The sequence below is a fragment of the Myotis brandtii genome, unplaced genomic scaffold (assembly GCF_000412655.1).
Source record: "Myotis brandtii unplaced genomic scaffold, ASM41265v1 scaffold541, whole genome shotgun sequence".
NCBI lineage: Eukaryota > Metazoa > Chordata > Mammalia > Chiroptera > Vespertilionidae > Myotis > Myotis brandtii.
In genome coordinates, this window is record NW_005369992.1 from 299,149 (window position 1) to 319,612 (window position 20,464).

General features: G+C 40.7%; 1 protein-coding gene across 1 annotated transcript in view; it reads left to right on the forward strand.

Annotated features, from left to right (window-relative positions):
• Positions 1-20,464, forward strand: part of LOC102258470 (putative Polycomb group protein ASXL3) — a gene marked incomplete at its 3' end in the record, with an annotated part of 54,599 nt that overhangs the window by 27,110 nt on the left and 7,025 nt on the right. Inside the window, exon 3 of the mRNA XM_014549279.1 lies at positions 3,000-3,002. Coding sequence (XP_014404765.1) covers positions 3,000-3,002 — 3 coding nt within the window. The remainder of the gene's footprint in view (positions 1-2,999; positions 3,003-20,464) is intronic.

Consider the following 20,464-nt stretch of genomic DNA (forward strand, 5'->3'; position numbering starts at 1 on the left):
GCCTGTCTCCGCCGCCCCTGGCGTGCCCTTGGCCGTGGCGCCAAAAAGTGGCCCGTCTGGGCCGCGTCCTCCTGGCTGCGTCAGACCGCTCCTCTCCTGCTAGAGAAGAAGAGGGCATGTGCCCACTCCACGCTGGGGCCCCTTTGGGTACGACTGAGCAGGAAGAGAAGCCCCCAGGACCATGGTGCCAGTCCTTTGCTTGTCACCCCAACAACCGGCGGGCAGTGGGTACGACTAGGAGGGCAGTGAGGCTGGGAGAGGTGACATGATGGCACCTCACAGGGCCGGGAGGATAAGCCAGCGTTTGAACCCAGGGCCCGTCCTCGGAACCTCTGGACCAGTGGTTCCCAACCTTTTTTGGGCCACGCCCCACCTAAGCATCTCTAAAAACCTGATGCCCCCCCCCAACCACGACATATAATTCTTATTTTTCAAAAAGTGAACTCCTAGTCACATGGAGGAAGCCTAAAAGGCCATTAACTTGGTCTAAACAAGTTTTCAAAGAACATGGCATCCATGAAAGAGAAAAATAAAAGAACCAAAGGACAGTTGAAGTACTGAGGAAGACATCACTGAGAAATTGTTAAAATAATAATAATATGAAGTGATATAAAAATAGCAAGTAAAGTCTCAAAACATATAATAGAGAACTGAAATGCATAAATATGTTACAATATATATTTATATACTGTATAGGAAGCCCCTAGAAGCTCATGCAAAAAATTCACTGTTAATAACTCATTATTGAATTGCCCCCCTTAAAAATCATATTGCCCCCCTGTGGGGTATGTGCTCCACGTTGGGAACCACTGATGTAGACAGTCCAAAAGGCAATTTTAGAGGATGTCGGTGCCTACACTTGTGAAACAGCTAAAAGAAAATAGATGGGACCAACTAGATCGTGCTGAGGAGGGGCCTGGGGAGACTAACTTAGCAACCTCGTTCTCCTTTTAAGAGATCCGTCTAGGGAAAGGAGAGGGGGGCCAAATGAATAAGTGAGTGTAATTTCAGAAGCATATCACTGCATTTCTAAGGGCAGGTTTTTAAGCAGAGCATAATCAGATATACTTTACTGTATGTAGATAGTCCAAAAGGCAATTTTAGAGCTTGTCGGTGCCTACACTTGTGAAAGAGCTAAAAGAAAATAGATGGGAGGGGCCTGGGGAGACTAACTTAGCAACCTTGTTCTCCTTTTAAGAGATCTGTCTAGGGAAAGGAGAGGGGGGTCAAATGAATAAGTGAGTGTAATTTCAGAAGCATATCACTGCATTTCTCAGGGCATGTTTTTAGGCAGAGCATAATCAGATATACTTTACTGTTGGTAATCTGCATCATAACCACTAACCCTTCTTCCTCATCTCATCCACCCACTGTATTTCCAACCAGGAGGTATAAAAACTCCCTCTCTGTTTATTTTTGCAGAAGACAGGTGTAAAGTTTCCAGGCAGAGCACGTTCCCCTAGGCCACTGTGGCTGGCCTGAATTCATGACAGTTCTTCTGTGGCATGTCTGCATGAAATACAATTTGCACAATCATTATTTTTTTAAAATATACATTTTTAAAATTGATTTCAGAGAGGAAAGGAGAGGGGAAGAGAGATAGAAAGATCAATGATGAGAATCATGGATCAGCTGCTTCCAGCATGTTCCCACTGGGGACCAAGTCTGCAACCCGGGCATGTACCCTCACAGGGGATCGAACCATAGGTCTATGTCCAACCACTGAGCCACTCTGGCTGGGCGCACAATGTTTATTATTCAATTTGTTGCTTAAAGTGCGTTTATTGAAGGTGACCTGCTGGTTGCTATATATAAAATATATGTATGTATGTATGTATGTGTATGTGTATATATATGTGTGTGTGTGTGTGTGTGTCTGTGTATATATATAGTTTATATATACACACACTAGAAAGAATTAATGGAACAAGTTGTTGCTACTGGGGTAATTTCAATAATGGCTCAAATTTTACATTCTAAAGTTTTAGGATTAGCAAAGAGCACTTTGAAATCCCCCAATGAGGAAAGTGCCGAATCTATTTGGAATTATGTAGAATGGGCTTTACTGCTTACCTCTTTTATCCATCCTTAATATTGGAAATGTTAACCTGATTTTTAAATTTTAGAATTTACTTAATTTGCTTTTTTTTAAGACACCATTCTTTTGAGCCAGCCACTTATAAATTTTAATTTTCAAAGGTTTATGAATTAGCATGTATATTAGATATAGTGATGCATTCTTATCCTTTCTCATAAGGAATTGTGAAACAGTGTCTGTAGAATTTTGAGTAGGAGCAGATCGTTATCTCAGTGTTAAGTCCAGTCTTTCCCAATTTTCAACCACCTGGTCCCTGAAGCAATTCCTAACCTTTATTAGAAGTGTTTCTCATGATGAGAGAGTAGTGGGCTGAATAATTCCTCATGGTGGAGGAATCACACCTCTGGTAAGGTCAGGAGGAGATTATACAAGGGGCCATTTGCTGGTGTCAAGACTGTCCCAACTTCAAGCCATGTTTTTGAGAATTATTTGAAAAAGCAAGCTTCTTTAAAAACAGAAGACATTCAGGGCAGCCTCTACTACTTCAGGATGCAACCTAAGATGTGAATGAAGTCAAAGTCAGAACTATCACATTTTGTTTCTGGTAAGGACTTTGATAATCATATAGTCTTAAACTTTTATTTTACACTAGAGACCCGGTGTACGAATTCGTGCACAGGTGGGGTCCGGCCCGTCTGCCCTGGATGGGGGGAAGGGGGGAATCAGGGGTGGGGCCGGCTGTGGGGAGGGGCCCCAGGTGGTTGGCAGGCCGGCCCCGCCCCCTGGTCAAACTCTGGTCAAACTCCCGGTTGAGGGGACAATTTGCATATTACCCTTTTATTATATAGGATATCACTGAGCTAAGACTTAGAGAAGATGAGTTGCCCACCATAATAGAACTAGTAAACATTTGACTCATCTTTAAACTTAGAAGAGACTGATCATTTTACAATTACAAAAGAAAGTACAAAAGCCCAGTAGTAAGTAAAGGCCAGGCCATATAAAAAAAGATAAATCTTCAATTCTAAGGTACTCTTAGAAGGGGCGTGTCTCTCAATTGATTTTCCTGAAGAGATGAGTTTTCATTGATCTAGTCACTCTTTTACCTGATTTTATTTGCCTTCCATAGAACATATTTGTTGTACTGTTGGCAGGAATTAGGGGTGCAACAGAGATTATACTGTAATGTACATGTCAAATGGTGTGCTGATATTCTTGATTCTGACCCCATTAGCTTCTTGTTGCCATCAAGACCTTGCCCAAACGTTCCTGCCTCTATGGGCTGTTGGAGAGAGCCAGTGAGCTCGGTGAGGCGCAATGCCTTAGGTCATTTGATTAAGTATGCTTATTCATTTATTCTTTGGAATTCCTGTAATGTGAGGTAATACATGAAGCACAGGCAAATCGATTTGCCTGCGGACAATTTGATACAAACAGGTCATTCAGCACCCATGGTTCTCTTTTCAGAAGTTCCCCATTGGTCTCTTGCAGCCCATTCTGTTTCTTCCCTCACACTATGAGAATATGGTTATGTTTACTTGTTAAACTTCCCCCTGTTCTCCATAAAGCATAAAATGGATAACAATGAAATATTTAGCTGTAATCACAATAAAATTGAGTGGTCTGAGATGTCCAATGGGTAAATGAAAACATTGTCAACTAATGTGGACTTAGAGCAAAAATCTAGATTTCATTTATTGATTCTTCTGGCATTAATAACTTATTTGGCTTTTCTTTATAAGTGGATCTTTAATATATTAATATAGAATGAAACATATGTAATGATAATTTTATGGACTAAATGAGGTTAAACCCAATAAAATATGGAGTTATCCAATACTTTTGTAATGAATTCATGATATCTTGTCTTACTGTTCACTTATAATATAATATTGATCTCTGATCATTCTACCTAGGGTGGTTATATAGATTAAAATTTAAAAATAAATTTGAAAGTCTATTACAATTCTATATTACTGATTATATTATATGCTCTGCAATTAATTTACATATTTTCCGATTATTTTCTCAGGTTTTGAAAATGGAGAACCAAGAAACTACTTTTAATTTGCATTTACTTTATAACATAGTCTGTTTATATAAACTAGTGTTCATGTTTGCATGGCTATAACTGAGTCCCAAAATAAGTGATTAAATTCACTAAAAGTTCCCATCTCATAGCATAGTCTTAGGTAGATAGTCCGAGTAATGATGAGATAGCTTTGCTATATCAAGACATCCAGGGAGCCAGAGTCCTCCTCCTGTCTGGTTGCTCTGCTATTCTTAGGATTTTTTCCCCTCATTCCCATGGTCACATATGGCTTGCCACCGAATCCGTGCCCTGAGCAGCAGCTGGAAGAAGGGGCATAGCCGTCCCCTCGATAGGTTCTGAAAGTTGAATGCGTCAGCCTTCTTCACGCCGCATTGGTCAGACGCATAGCTGCACTTAGCTGAATGGAAAGCTGGAGAATAGTCTATGACAGGAGCCATGTTCCCAGCTAACACGTGGGAGTCTTAACTGTAGGGAAAGGCAGTTATTGGGGAACAACTTGCAGCCTTTTCTGTAAATATTTGTAAATTAAATTCATGTTTGGGCTTGAGTTAGGTTAAATATGTATTATCATTTTTGACATTTGAAAAAAACACACCTGTCTACTTGATTTTATGCAAGTATTCACATATTTCTCACTCTGCTCAGCCTGTAATGACCTTCACCATTTCTTATCTCACACTCTGTACCTCCAAAACCCAGTTCAGATGTCATATAACACCTCCTCAGTAAAGAATTCTTGAATGCTAGCTTTAACTCATCCTTCTATCTTTGCTATTCCATTATAACACAATATGTGTGTTCCTTTATTGTAGTAGCTAGTAAACTCTCTCAACTTTTCTCTTCTTATAATAAGACAGCAGTTTCCTTAATAGTAGAGTTTATGTCTCATTGATCCTTCTCTTCTCTATGTGCCCTTCATTTAATAGGTTCATGGTATTATCTGATTGAGTGGATGAAAATTTGAATTCTAGCTCTGCTCTGTTTGTAACATAGTGTATAATCCTGGATAAGTCCTTAAGTCTTTTTTTGGTCTTTCCAGTAAAATGGGGAAAACTATAACTGTTTATCCACATTATAAGGCTCTTATGAAGATAAAATAATTTGAAAAATCTGTTGCCAATTTTAAGATATTTGATTTATGAGATTTTACTGTTTGCTGTATTATTAGGAATATGAGGAAATTAATCAAGATTGAATGGGTTGTTGAGTCAAATTTGTATTCGAAGATATTCCACAGTAATATTTTGGCACAATGGTGCCAAAAGGTTCATATTTCAATTAGAAGCAATCCTGCCTGGCAGGCATGGCTCGATGGTTGAGCATCGACCTATGAACCAGGAGGTCATGGTTCCATTCCTGGTCAGGGCACATGCCTGGATTGTGGGCTCGATCCCCAGTATGGGATGTGCAGGAGGCAGCCGATCAATGATTCTCTCTCATCAATGATGTTTCTATTACTCTCTTCCTCTCCCTTCCTCTCTGAAATCAATAAAAATATATATATATTTTTAAAAAGAGGTATATACTATTGTTTAATAATTATTTTTTATCTTAAATTTCCTGAAAAGTTGGGAAAGGGATTCTAGTTAGTTTGTATTCTTGGCTCAGATTCAGGGATAAAATTTAAAACCATGGTTATTTGATGAATCAGAGCCCAGGTTGTTTTTAACATGATATCTGATAAGGATTAATGTTGGGACTCTAGTATCAGGTATTTTCCTGATTTACAATATACCAGTGAATAAGTTATTTTTCATTAAGTGCGATGCTTTGGGGAGGAAGGACCTTAATTGTAACTCAGAAGGTGTATTTCCCTAGCTAGCTCTCATGCTTGGGCCACTTTAGCCTTTTGAATGTCCACTATTGATGCAGTATTTCCTCTGCTTTCTCGCCTTCCGGACTTGGATGTGTTAACTTGTAGTATCCTGACAATACCTCCTGCTAATTACCTAATTAGCGTGTCTTTTGGGAAAAAAGATGTGTTTCAGAGTCCTGCATACTTTTACTATTCTTCCAGACTTGGATGTGTTAACTTGTAGTATCCTGACAGTACCTCCTGCTAATTACCTAATTGGTGTGTCTTTTGGGAAAAAGATGTGTTTCAGAGTCCTGCATACTTTTACTATCATCCAAATTTTGTCTGAAATTTGATTATGAAGCTTCACATACACGGAACGAATTTTTGGAGAACAGACTGCAGTGAACAAAACCACTTTGCTGTCTCCGAGGAGGGCTATATTTGTGTAGATAACAATTATTTGGAAAATTTATGTCACTATTTGTATGTGCTGTCATTAAGGTTCTCACATTTTTGGCTTGTGTAATATTTATTGTGTGTTCACAGTATACTGAACTAGTTTTGCTGTCTATTAAACTAAATATAGGTTAGAATATATTTTACTTTTGAGTAGTGATCTGATTTCCAAGATTCTTATAAATTACATTTATGCAAATGTCTTGGTGTCTGTGGGTTGTTACCATCACTGCCCCCCTTAAAATCTCTATCATTTAAATACAGATTGTCATGTCCCCTGGGAAGCTTTCCCCACAATTTCCAGGTGTAAATCTATTCCTTCTTTCATATTCCAAAGGAGGTTTTTACCGTATCTTTTTCATAGTTCTTTTGGCTTATATGTCTTTCTCCTAATTCAACTCTGAATTCCAAAATAGCAAGTGACATATCATACTCATGTTTGTATACACTGTATAGTTCCTAGATCATAGCAGACTCTCGGTAAATGTTTATTCAATTGAACATATATTAATTACAAACATTGTTAGCCAACATCTGGATTAGGGATGTTTGAGGAGACAATATTAATATCCTTGGTCAGACCCTTAGGTTATGCAATAGAGGGTCAATATGTCAAACATGAGGACTTAAAATTTAAGAAGAGAGCACATTGTATATCACTAAGCATCCAGTGGACTGTAAGTTTGAGCTAAGCTACTGAGGGACCTATTCCTTTAAGTATAATATTTTTGGAGTCCTTAGCCTAGGTCAGTGGTCGGCAAACTCATTAGTCAACAGAGCCAAATATCAACAGTACAACAATTGAAATTTCTTTTGAGAGCCAAATTTTTTCAACTTAAACTATATAGGTAGGTACATTGTTATTAACTTAATTAGGGTACTCCTAAGGCTTAGGAAGAGCCACACTCAAGGGGCCAAAGAGCCGCCTGTGGCTCACGAGCCGCAGTTTGCCGACCACGGGCCTAGGTGATCTATTCATTCTTTGCATTTTCCTTATGGGAGATGGGTCATATTTTATGAGATGCAATGAAATTAGTGGAGAATGTCCAGAAAAACACAGTGAGTATTATATTTAGTAGGAATCTCAGGTCCAAATCGGTCTAAAAGGCTTTGGATCTTTGGTGTCTGTGGACTCATTGACCTGGAAACCAAAGCATACACGGGGCGTGTAGAGGAGGCTGTGGACTGGGCGGCATTACCAGGTTTTTCATTTTATTACAGACTGAGTATAACTGACAAGAATCGGAGGAGTCTGGCCAGTAGAGCAAGAGAAATGGAGACCAGACGACAGAATTATGTCAACCTTAAGTGGAATTACAGATGACAAGCAGTCTTAGAAATAGCCATTTACTTGAAGCAAATAAATATTTGGGCTAAGTACATAGAAAATAATGCTGTAGTGATGTAACCCATTTCATTTTATTTTAGCCACATTCTGGAAATATCGAACCTTAGTAAAATTTCTGTGCCTGGGTTGAAATTTTCCTCTTTTTTTGTAGTATTGTATTAGTTTAGGGGAAAAGGGACATCAAAAAGGAAATGTATCCTCTTTAATCTTGTAGTAAAGGCCTCAAGAAGGTAAAAAGAGTGAATTCTCTAGTTAAACTCTGGAAACTCTATATAATGTCTATCACTTTGTCTCTAAAAAGCCTGCTTGTTAAGTAGTGAGAAGGAAAACGGATATATTTTAAGTTCATTTGTTCTTGCCCTTTAACATATCATACTCCTTGGGGCTCCACTGATCATTTTTTTATTATTATCATCCCTACCACTTGCAGTTGTTATTCGTTCAAAGGTCCCCAGCCCTGTCTGCGTGATGAGCAAGGGCTGTGGGCCTGGAGCTCCGCGGGCATAGAGAGTCTGATACGCAGTTGTGGTTGGTAGGAGTATGAACGTGGTGTGGCACAGGGGGCTCCCGTAAAAGGCACGTTGGGTAACCCAGCAGAGCTTCAAGGGTTCACCTGGCATTGCCTTCCCGTAAAGCCAAGGGTTTTCTTTTTCTTTTTAAATAATATCAGGATAGTTCAGTGGTCGGCAAACTCATTAGTCAACAGAGCCAAATATCAACAGTACAACGACTGAAATTTCTTTTGAGAGCCAAATTTTTTCAACTTAAACTATATAGGTAGGTACATGGTTATTAACTTAATTAGGGTACTCCTAAGGCTTAGGAAGAGCCACACTCAAGGGACCAAAGAGCCACATGTGGCTCGCGAGCCGCAGTTTGCCGACCATGGGGATAGTTTGATCCTGCATACCACGTGCAGAAGATGAGCCTTGGAAACCAACACTGTGTTTTCTCTCTTCCCTTCAGGACAGAGTATGTTCCATTTGGGACCGCCTCAACTACCTTCCCAGGCAGCTCCAGGCCCTCCTGTGCCTACAGTGTGCCTCCTCCTGTGGAAAGGATCTTTCCGTTCATATTTTCACCCTGAGAAGGCACTGTGTTTCTGTGTACATAGGACGGGTTACGCAGCCGTCAATAAGTATGCCGTAGCAGAAGAGTGGTTTGTGGAGTGTTACTATATATACACATATGTAATATTTTCCAGTCTGGTTTCAGACCCCGGCATGGCTTGGAGACAGCGTTGGTGTGTATGAAGGATCTTCCTCGAATGAAGGATGTGGGACACCTTTCCATGATGATTATAGTAGAGCCTCAGCTGCTTTCGTGTTGGTCAGGAGGTGATGCTGAACCGAATGCTTGAACTAGCAGGCGTGGCTGGGATTGCATTGGCGTGGTTCCATTCCTTCCTTCCGGGTAGGTACCAGCTAGGGACGTCGGGTGCACACGGACACGCAGGGTCTCCCTGTATGGAACCCCACACAGTGGTCACTCATCCCCCTGTTCCTGCTCAGTGGGTTTGAGAACGAAGCCGGACACTGAAGGCCAGGCAGTGTGATCTGAACGATTGGGTAGAAGGCGATCGGGGCGATTCCCAGACTGATGTCGCTCACAGGCGTTCTCTCTGTTTCATCCGTGTGACTGGGCAGACTGGAATCAAAACAGAGAGAGTGTGATTTGTTGGAAAGGGAACATTTGGGAGGCCTTGGTGCGCTTGCTCATTTCTCTGTCTGAATTACAGTCTGTGTAAACTGTGGCCATATTTTGACTACACATTTATTTACACGTGCAAGTCCTGTCCCAGTGTGAGGTAGAAACGTTTTGTTTTCCTTTCTAGCCTTCTTCTCTGTGGACGCCGACTGCATCTCCATGGTCTTTCTTGCTCAAGTCGTGTCTGCTCCCCACCCTTTTTGCTTGGGGCTCCTTTAAGCAAAGCAGCCTGCCTACATGAATAAATATTCTTGAGGGTGATGAGCGATTTTTCCCAGAGAATGTTTTGCTTTATCGTCACAGAGAGGACTTCATTATTCTAGCCCCGTTTTACTAAGAATCACCTTGGGTTGCACTGTTAAGGCCTTTTACTGCCTCTCCTCTTTAAACTGGTCAGGCATTTTAAGATTTTACAGAGAATATGCTAGAGTGCCTTCAATTCTGAACCTGTCCTTTAGCAATTTGATCCCTCTTTTGGCTATTATTTATTTATTTATGGAATATTGTTCTAGTTATTTTCCTGGAGGGTAATGAAAAGCTTGATGCGTGTTGAACACAAAGGAAGTTTATTAGGTCCAGGGGTAGAAGGCAGGTAAATAACGGAAACAAAGAAACATAGATGTATGTGTCTGTAGATATCATTAGACCTGTCTGTTGAATGTCATTTGGCAGAAGGGCCGGAAATGAACATTTCTGCAGTAACTGATCAGCGTCAGGCACTGAGCCAAGCAGTTTCTCCTTTTTAGAAAATGTAATCCACGCAGTAACATTAAGAAGTAGGTATTGTTCCTTCATTCTACCGATGAGGAAATGGATGCTGAGAGATGCGAGGTATCTTGTTAATATCACACAGCTATAAGGAGAGGATCTGACATTTGAGCGGAGTCTGGCTGATTCCAAAGCTCAGTCTATCAGAGTCAAATGTTAGGCAACAGGAAAATGTTAGAGTTGAAGTGTGGGGTGCCCCAAAGGGGGAAAAAGGAAAGAAGAAAATGCAGAACGCCCATTAGAAGGCATGAGCAAACCAAGGCGGAAATGAGACACACAGGAAGAGGCTACACTAGCAGAAGTTTGTTTTGAAAATTTCCCGAGTTTTCTTAAAACTCAGTTTACCAAGCCAAGTGACAAAAGGAACAATTTTAGGGTCATCAGATATTTACCATGTAAAGGATTGAAGAGGTTTAAAATTTCAGATCGTATCTCTCTGTTCATTCTCTGTGTTGAAAATAAAGTCATGATACCCCGTATTTGAATCCTAAGTAACTATAAGGATCGGTATATGGAAGTCAATAAGGTAGTTAGTAATTACTGGGGGAGAGGTGGCATTTGAAGACCAGTACCGGGGGTCTTCTGTTTAGGAAAGCTTTTAAAAATATATGTGTATGTCTGTGAAACCTTTCTCTGTGAAACCTCAGCTTACCTCTGCCTTTCAGGTATAACAAGGGTGGGGATCTGTTTCCTGCCAAGGCCCATTGGGTATTTCTAACATCATTTGCTTCATACCGTTCACCTCATATAAATGTATGCTGCTTACAAAAACTCCTCGACGCATTGAATTCCGAGTCCCGCCTGCAGGTGCCTTGGCAGGGCCAGACCAGATGATTTCTCTGACCTTATACGGCCCGCAGGCCAGACCTTCCCCACCCCTGCTATATCACATGGTGCCCGTGACTGAAAATAGGGTGACTTTTTGTGTTCTGCTTACAGAGTAGCATATCTGGATTTCAGCAAATACTTGTTTTCTTTTACCTTTGAATGAACTTCGAATCGATCTTATCAGCTTTCCTTTTTGTATTGATGGACAGCTGTGTCCCACAATCACAGTGGGTTCATTGCAGGCACAGCCAGAAAGAATGTTGTTGCATGGCTGATACACTGACACCCAGGAATAGAAAGGTCCTAGATCACATGTTAAAGTGGTTATTGTTACCCTAACATGATATGCTGCTATTCATTGTGCTCACGGTACCTGAGAAAACACCCCTCCCCAAAGAGGTAAACCTATTTAACTGTAATGATTTTCAGCTTCACTGCTATCTTTTATCTGCTAGCAGCTCATGAAGCCACAGTCCTAGTTTAATTCATCACCTAAGATTTCCTGACTTAGCTTCAGGGAGATATCGATTTCATGGAATTAGGTGGCAGGTGCATCGAGGAACGATTTCCTGAAAGCTTTAAGTGGCTATTTAAAACCTCAAGAATATTCATTCAGGTCAAATGAGTGGATTGGAATTGTTCTCATTTAAATAAGATGTTCGCCAAATGGCCAGAAGCCATGATATTCCACGTTTTTTAAACATTAAAAAAGGAAAACCAGTTCTCTTATTGTTACAAAAACATAGATAGATCTCTATAATTTTAGCAACCGTTTAATCAGTTACCATTTAATTAGTTGATTAAATAGGGCTTCAGTTTTAAAAAAATTTTCTTGACTTATTACCTTGGCTCACAAATTCTTTTCCTTTCCACCCCGATTACATTTACATATTGTCCTCCCCCCTTTTAAAAAATTTTTATTGGAGCTGTTGTCTTAAGGGTCTCTGTGTTCCTGGTCGGACCATTGGTCTTGCTATAAAATAACGTACTGGAAGTCTTATTTTGTCTAAAGATACATTTCTCCCCATGGGCCTTCAAAATGCACATTTTTTTTTCCTAAGGAAGATGTTTATTTCTGTAAATCAAAGGTAATACATATATAATGTACTAGTGGCATTACTTTTGGAATTTATTAATATGTATGTGTGTCTAATTTTATAGATTTCCAAAACCATTAGCCTGAAGCCATAGTATTTATTCTCTCTTTACATTTGCATTGATCCTAGCCATTCTTACCTGTATTTTACTGTTTCATTCTGTATGGAAGAGTGTTAATAAGGCTTGTAGCAAACATCAGCATTTCTGAAGCTCCTGCTCCCAACTTATGTCTCTCCTGAATCCTGGGCCCCTGAGGGTGAAATGAAAACAAGAACTAGGTGTATAAGTCAGTTTGGGGAAGGGAAAGATGCTTGCATTCACCTGTCCTCGTATTTGCTTTTCCTTCCTCAAAGTATATTGTTTTCACGAAGGTTCCTACCTAGAAAGTAGGCCTTTTGCAAATTTTTTTTTCCTTTGTAATTCTGACTGTTGTGGCTGCATTCCGTGCCATCCCAAGTAACTATGATACTTGAATTTCATGAAACTCATGTTTTATGGTGAGGAGGGATGTTCATTAAATATCTTTATATGGTAACACTTCTAATCAGAGGAGACTCCTACCACTGAGCAAAGAAAGAGGAGAAAGAGCGAAGAGAGAAGAAAACTAAATTAAATTGACATTTGTCCCGTGGTATGAATGCCAATCTTAACAGTTTTAGTTGGTGAAGTTAATTTTAGACATTTCCTTTATCAAACATTTAAAGGTAAAAATTTTCCCAGAGCCAGCAGAATGCTGAGCTGACTTCTGTTGACATTCTGCTGATCAAGGAATTTCCAATGAGCAGGGCCAGAGTCTTTTGCAGAAAAGGGGTAGGAGGATGAATCAGAAAAGCAGTAATGGACAAGGAAACTCCGCTGTTCTCTGTGGGCCAGAGGAAGCCATTAAACATGATAAATGTTTATTGGACATGTGATGTGCTAGTCATGTTTATATTGAGGAAGATACAGATATGGTGGAAAATTTTAAGAAAGATACAGACATGATGCAACATTTTAACATGAAAAGTCATACCATTGGGGAACAATTATAAAAATTCAAATCTAACATTTCAGTCCACCTTAGAGACATGACTCTTCAGAGTTAGAAGCTGTAAAATAAATTACAAAGGAAAGGTGGACATAATTGACTACATGAAGTTTTATGTGTCTGCATATGAAACCCAAAACCTAAGTGACATTGGAGGAAATCTTTTCTTAACATTCTAGAGGGATTATGTGCAGAGATTATTAAAACAATCAGGAAAAAAAAATGAGCTTAGAGCATTGTGGTCAAAGGATATGAGCAGAGGAGCTCTAATCCATAAAACGAAGGACCCGACGAATATGTGAATAAGCATTTGATCTTAGTAACAGTCATAGAACTGCAAGGTGAAGCAACCATCGGAGGGTGTTTTTTAATGTATCTAATACATTAATCAGTCCTTGCACTTCACCCTGACTCTAAACGGTGCTTCTTGCTTGTATACTACTGATGAGAATGTAAACCGAAACAAGTCATTTGAAAAGCCACTTGGCACTATTTGCAAAAGGTCATTACATAACTTATGATGCCTGAATTGATAATGCCACTTCTGCAAGCCTATCTTAAAGTATTCTGAAATATAAGGAAAAGGCATTATGTGCACTTTGATAGTCATATCAATGCTATTTCACATATAAATAAAGGACATAATTTAAATGTTCACCGGTGATATCAGTGGTTCTCAAATGTGGCTGCATATTAGAACCACTTGGGACTATATGAGAAAATGCTGACACCGATTCCACAGCCAAAGATTTTTATTTAATAAATTTGGAGTTGCCTCAAACTTGCATTTAAAAGAATTTCCCTAAAAGTTGTAATATACGGCCAAATTGAACACCACTCACTTGAAACAAGTTGATAAATATTTTTAACCATTTGAAATATTTTTTTTAAATATATTCTATTGATTTTTTTACAGAGAGGAAGGAAGAGGGGTAGGGGGTTAGAAACATTGATGAGAGAGAAACATCGATCAACTGCCTCCTGCACACTCCCCACTGGGGATGTGCCCGCAACCAAGGTACATGCCCTTGACTGGAATCAAACCTGGGACCCTTGAGTCCACAGGCCGATGCTCTATCCACTGAGCAAAACCGGTCAGGGCGATTTGAAATATTTTTAATGGTTTCATAGTAGTATGGAAAGGGTAAAATATAAAATAGACTATTGTAATTCAATGTGTAGATAAAGGATAGATTTAAAATAGAAACATCAGAAAAATAGGCTCGGAGGAATTTTATAAAATGCTCAGGGGTACTTTAAGGAGTGGGATTTTGAGCGATTTTTCTCATCTGTTCTTCAATTGACAGATATTTCATAATGTTCTTACATTAAAAGAAAACCATATTTACAAGAAGGGTTCTTGCCAGCAAGATATAGGTAATTTTCTACTTAGCGGTTATTACTACCTATGAATACGGAGATTTATTCTGACTTCTAAAATAATCATAGCCATTGTTATAATGAAATCCTTCATAGGGTTCTTTTTTCCCCCCTTTTTTTAAATCCCAGAAACATTTTCCCATGCAGTTTTCTAACTTTTGGAATTTAATAAGCTCAAATCAGTCATTTTTCTGAGAATAAATGTAAAATACCAAATCATAGAGTTGAATACATGCATATACAAATGCAAACTAGGAACAGCTCCAGAAGCAAACATGATACATCTTCAATGGCCATTACTTCCGAAGCAGTGGGCGCGGTCGGGGAAAGTTGAGAGGGACTTTGAACTCCGTATGATGTACCTGTGCACTTTGTATATAATTTCCATAAATTTTATTTGCTTCAATAAAAATGTCTACACATGAACGTAACTTGAAACAAGGGACGAATCTCATAGATTATAGAGCAGCGATTTTAACCTTTTCCATCTCATGGCACACACAAACTAATTACTAGACTTCTGTGGCACACCACAATATACATTGTTAGCCAATCTGACAAACAACAGGTATAATTTTGATTCATTCACACTGATGGCTGTTGATGTGTTGGCTGGTGTCATTTTGTTATTTGACAACATAAGGGAAAAGGGGTCCGTGCCCCTGCCTACATAGGCAGGTATTACATGCTTTAAATTTTCTTGCGGCACATTGGTTGAAAATCGCTGGAGTAGAGAGAAGCCAAATTGTGGATAAAAGAAGAAAAGCATCAACAGTTTTAGTCTAGGTTTGGAAAATTTTCCGAATACAGTAAAATAGCATAGACCCGTGGTCGGCAAACTGCAGCTCGCGAGCCACATGCGGCTCTTTGGCCCCTTGAGTGTGGCTCTTCCTAAGCCTTAGGAGTACCCTAATTAAGTTAATAACAATGTACCTACCTATATAGTTTAAGTTGAAAAAATTTGGCTCGCAAAAGAAATTTCAGTCGTTGTACTGTTGATATTTGGCTCTGTTGACTAATGAGTTCGCCGACCACTGGCATAGACCAACAACCACCAGCTGAAATCAGTAGTTGTGGACATGTTGTCGTAGTTGCTTTGAATTTCTTTTAAATAACGTGTAGCAGGAAAAGCGGAAGTTTCTTCGATTTACTTCTTTTCTCAGCGGCAACCAGTGTCATAGATGTGCAGTATACTAGCATAGTTCAGAACTCTAGAGTTTCGCTATGAATATACAGGGGAAAGTATATTATGTAGCTGTACCTATTGATGAACATTTAGTTTGTTGACAGTTCTTTCTTTCCTAAAACGTAGTGTCTCTGTGGATGTTAGTTTATCTAGAGTCCATAGCAGAAAGCGGAATTGCTGATCCACAGAACATGCACACTACCCCCGCCCCCCCCCGCCCCCAACTAGATAAAGCCAGATGTCTTTCCAAATTGGTTGTGTACTATTGCTGAACATTTAGTTTGTTGACAGTTCTTTTCTAAAACATAGTGTCTCTGTGGATGTTAGTTTTTCTAGAGTCCATAGCAGAAAGTGGAATTGCTGATCCACAGAGCATGCACATTCCCCCCCCTCCCCCCACTAGATAAAGCCAGATGTCTTTCCAAATTGGTTGTGTCAATTTACATTCTCACTGGAGTATTTCTTGGTTCTATGTCTGGACATTCTCAACCAATAGTTGGTATTGCCAAGCTTCACGTTTTGTCCTGTTCTGTAAATTGTGAAACGTTAGCTTATCGACAGTCCTGCATGTTTTCGGAGAGTCCAAGACTGGCAGGGCCTCTGAGGGGGACACAGAGAATCTTAAGGAGGTTGGAGTCCTCAGGAGCTGGTTGCCACCCAGCCGTACAGTATTAGCCGGCACAGGACTAAATTCTACAATCGTAGGACAGGCTGTGATGTTGCAGAGGTTCGGAGACGATCCTTGTGTACTAGAGGGGTTATTAGAAGGGACGGGGACCTTGACCAATGAGTAGGAAGAGAGAACAGAGAAGTATCAAGGCAGGCAGCGTGGCTGGAATGAGCAAGCCAATAGTCAAACCATTATTAATTGCCCTTCAACTCTTAGCCAGAAAAGGGGTCAGTAGAGCTGTCAAGCACACCTGTTTTAAACTCATTGGACAGGTGAGAACATGGAGGCCTAGAAAAACGAGGTCAGTGTGCATAAATCGCATAGTCAAGCGTCAGAACTCAAGTAAGCGAAGGACTTCCTGGTTTAGTTACCTTGGGCAGCCAATAGGTTGGTCTCCAATGTGACCAGATAATGCAGAGTTCAAGAAATGACCGTTTTCCCCTCTTTGCACATGTCGCTCTGCTTCCCTTTGGTTAGCTTTGTTCTCAGCAGTCAGTCCTCCTGCAGGCAGAGGTCGGCACCAGCTCATTGTTTTTTGTACGTTTCCAGTTTACGTTTCTACTGGAAATAATGTGCGCCCTTTCCCTTTGTTTCTGTATCCGTTCCCCAAAGATACGCCCACTCCCACTGCTGGGGATAGCTCAAGCTTGCCAGCCTTCCTGCTGGGAAATGAGGACCAGTTCGTGGATGGCTGCACTGGAATCCTCGCTGAGGAAGGGAAGGTCCCTAACGGGATGGGATGCAGGGCATGCGAACATCAGACGGTCTCGCAGCCTGTGTCGTCTGCAGGGCGAGTGGCACACATGATTGTAGTCATGAGTTCAAACAGGATATAGATGATATTCATTGCGGGCGCTCGATGCCCACACATCCACGATTGTAGCAATTTTCATAGCAGTGTTTAAATTGACTTCAACCGACACCTTTTGAGCAGATTGAGATTGCTTGTCAGCTGCTACAAAGATAAATCAATGTGTGTCTCACCCCTGGGGAGTTCCCAGACTTGTTGGAAGTCGCCAGGGCAGGAAGGTTAGGAGTATAAACAACGTGGATGAAAAGCAGCCAGGAGAGAGAGGCACCGCGTTCAGATTGCAATACAGGGCTGTGACTGAAGGGGTCACCATCCAGGGGGCAGTTACCACGTTTACTCTGAGTGGCATGCAGCTCCTGGCGGCCGGTTTCATGGGGCCACAGCGGAGATGGGAAACCATGGAGGCTCGAGGTTTGGCTGCGTTGGTTCGGGTCGTGGGAGCGCAGCCTGAGAGCGGGGGAGGAAGAGGAGCGAGGTGCCAGGTGCACTGTAAGGCCAGGACCCCAGTGCCGGCTGAGGGGTTCATGAGTTCATGCTTCCTTTGTTTCATGGGCAGAGAAAACCACCGATTAAATAGTCATTTTTATAAAAACCCAGCGTATGGCGTGGCCTGAAGAGCCTGAGCAGTATTCTTTTTTTTGGCGGGGGAGGGGGGGAGTTTTATTTTTGCTTTTGTTTATTAGTTGTTTTTATTTTTATTTTTTTAAAATAAATATATTTTATTGATTTTTTACAGAGAGGAAGGGAGAGGGATAGAGAGTTAGAAACATCGATGAGAGAGAAACATCGATCAGCTGCCTGCACACCTCCCACTGGGGATGTGCCCGCAACCAAGGTACATGCCCGTGACCGGAATCAAACCTGGGACCCTTCAGTCCGCAGGCCGACGCTCCATCCACCGAGCCAAACCGGTCTTGGCTATTAGTTGTTTTTAGTAAGAATATTGCTCTGGTACCAATGGATGGGCCGCATTGGGGCAGGGAGGGATGAAGGCAGGGTTAGCGTGAGGGAGCTTCTAGAACTGTCTTTGTGATGTGAAGGTTTTTGGAGGAAGAGAATGTGTACATTGAAGATGAACTTGGTTGAGGCAGAATAATTGGCCTTGTGGGAAATGCTTCAGCCCAGGATGCGGAGGATGGCGGCCGGCGCTGATGAGAGGAGTAGGGCCTCAGGCGGCAGGTGTCTCCTGGGGGGAGGGCTCGGGTGGTTTTTATTTGGCAATATAATACTGCAAATGCACAGGGCTTCAATTACATGTGGAGACTGTTTATAACATTTCAGTGCTCTTTAAAGTTCCTGGACACGTTTTTCAGTTTTATGAATTTACACGGGGAAAAATAATCACCACACGGCATTATTTTTTTTCACAGAGAAAAACAGATATTTTAGATATTTAAGTTTGAAAAACATGTGGCTGATGAAATTAAACACTCCTGGGAGTGGAACTGCCCGGCACTGTTTCCTAATGATCCTAATCATAAATATAGCATAGCGTTTCCCCAGGTATGTTTCCAGGCATACTGTAATAGGGAATGTTGTCAAATATTATGATGGGGGATTTTTTATTAAATATGCTTGGGAAACACTGAGTTATGTATGTTTCTTGAGTTAAGTAGGGTTTTTCAGTGACGTTGGTCTATATTTTTAGTGTTTTGGTGAGTTTGCAAGGAAAGGATGCAGCATGCTGCTTCTCCGAAACTCATTTGATAATTTTTTGGGGGCATCACTTGGGACTAACATCCCATAGAACACATTTGGAAATGCTACGGGATTAGCCAAGGCTCACAAGATGGGAGAGTTCTGGTCGCTACAAGTAGGACATAGAAATTTACATTTTTATATGAAACTAATTGATCATACCAAATATAATTACAAGGCCTCTTCTTTAATATATGAAATTCAATATTGTGTTTTGGAAGATAAATGCTCTGTCCTAATTGAAAGTATTCTCTTTGCGACTGCAGTGGGGAGAACATAGCCTAGAGCAGTGGTCGGCAAACTCATTAGTCAACAGAGCCAAATACCAACATTACAACGATTGAAATTTCTTTTGACAGCCAAATTTCTTAAACTTAAACTATATAGGTAGGTACATGGTTATTAACTTAATTAGGGTACTCCTAAGGCTTAGGAAGAGCCACACTCAAGGGGCCAAAGAGCCGCATGTGGCTCGCGAGCCGCAGTTTGCCGACCACAGGCCTACAGTCCAAAGGAGCCGTGGGCTGGCTGCCTCTGCACTGGAGTAGACATTAGAAATGTGCGCACGGTCCCACCTCAGTCATCTCCTCAGAATAAACCAAGGATGACATTTAAATTCCAAATGGCTTCTTCTTGTTGTGCCACCTGCCTCAAGGCTCCCTTCCCTGCATCCCTTGTCACTCCGTATGTATTCAGAGAGTTCAGCTCAGCTCAGCCTGCGTTTCTTTTATGTGCCAAGCACTTGTCAGAGGGCCAATTTGTGTCAACGCGAGCTTGACATGTGTAATGTGCTTAATAAATGATTACTCATTTATCGGATTGTGTTCTTTTCTAACAACTCAGTTCTACAAAGAGGCATCTCCTGCGATTAGGGATCTCAATTCTGTACATCAATCTCTCAGAATTCTTTCTTCCTTAGCTTACGTAGGAAGCATCACCTGAAGGAGATGACTTCTGCAGCCTCCTGCTTTCTGTACGATGCTTGACATTTATCCTGGGGGGAGGCATTGCTGTAGGCATCATTGAGTGAGGATGGAGCCAGCCACCTTACCTTTTGCCAGCATCTGGCTTTTCTTTGCCTCTTTCCTTCAAGTACTAAATATTAGTATTCGGGTCCTCTTAGGTGGAGAAGGCAACTCTGGAGAGAGAACATGGGATGGTGGGAAAAGCATTTGCTTGGGAATCAGAGTAGAATCTGAATTTCAGCTGTTTCAGTAAGATTCCCAACCTCAGCCTCTGTTACACCTGCAAACTGGGTGGGAGTCACGCTTGTGTTTTTTGGTGGCTGTAAGGAATATTGATGATAGTTGTAAAAGCTCAGTCACATTAGAGATACTGAATAAACGGTAGCGATAATAATATATATTATTTTTATTCTTTTCTCTCTGCCTTTACTGAATGAATTATTTTCAATTCTATTCACATGTGAAAAGCTATATTTTTAAAGACCACATATTTTAGTTGGAGGTCTTTAAAATTATAATTTAGATTATATGTTTTAGCTTACACTTTTTATAGGACTATTTGTTAATTTCCTTATAGATGCTATTCTAAATTAATACTAATCAAACTTTTGTCCTTGTATTAATGTTTAGGAA